Here is a 306-nt window from a genome sequence, read left to right as displayed (position 1 = left end):
TGTATTGCTGAGAAGGAGGAATTGCGAGGCGCGCTGCAGCAGCTGCAGCAGCAGCAACAGCAGCTGCAGCAGCAGCAGCAGCAGCAGCAGCAACAGCAACAGCAGCAGGAGAAACAACAGCAGCAACAAACGGAATCATTGCAGCAGCAGAATGAACTGCTGCAGCAGCAGAATGAACAGCTGCAGCAAACGCTAGCAGCAGTGGAGCAGCAGCTGCAAGTGCAGCAGCAGCAGCAGCAGCAACAGCAGCAGCAGCAGCAGCAGCAGCAGCAGCATTCAGAAGAGTATAATCTGCTGCTGCAGGAA

The 306-nt window shown here is 55.9% G+C and overlaps 1 protein-coding gene across 1 annotated transcript in view; it reads left to right on the top strand.

Annotated features, from left to right (window-relative positions):
- Positions 1 to 11, top strand: part of EMH_0075490 (uncharacterized protein) — a gene marked incomplete at both ends in the record, with an annotated part of 1,008 nt that extends 997 nt beyond the window's left edge. The window contains 1 exon segment of the mRNA XM_013499602.1: positions 3 to 11. Coding sequence (XP_013355056.1) covers positions 3 to 11 — 9 coding nt within the window.
- Between the last annotated feature and the right edge of the window lie 295 nt (positions 12 to 306).

This window comes from Eimeria mitis, genomic scaffold (assembly GCF_000499745.2).
Source record: "Eimeria mitis Houghton genomic scaffold, Emh_scaff4484, whole genome shotgun sequence".
In the NCBI taxonomy this organism is placed as follows: domain Eukaryota; phylum Apicomplexa; class Conoidasida; order Eucoccidiorida; family Eimeriidae; genus Eimeria; species Eimeria mitis.
The sequence above is the reverse complement of the archived record's forward strand: the minus strand, read 5'-3'. Positions and strand labels throughout refer to the sequence as shown.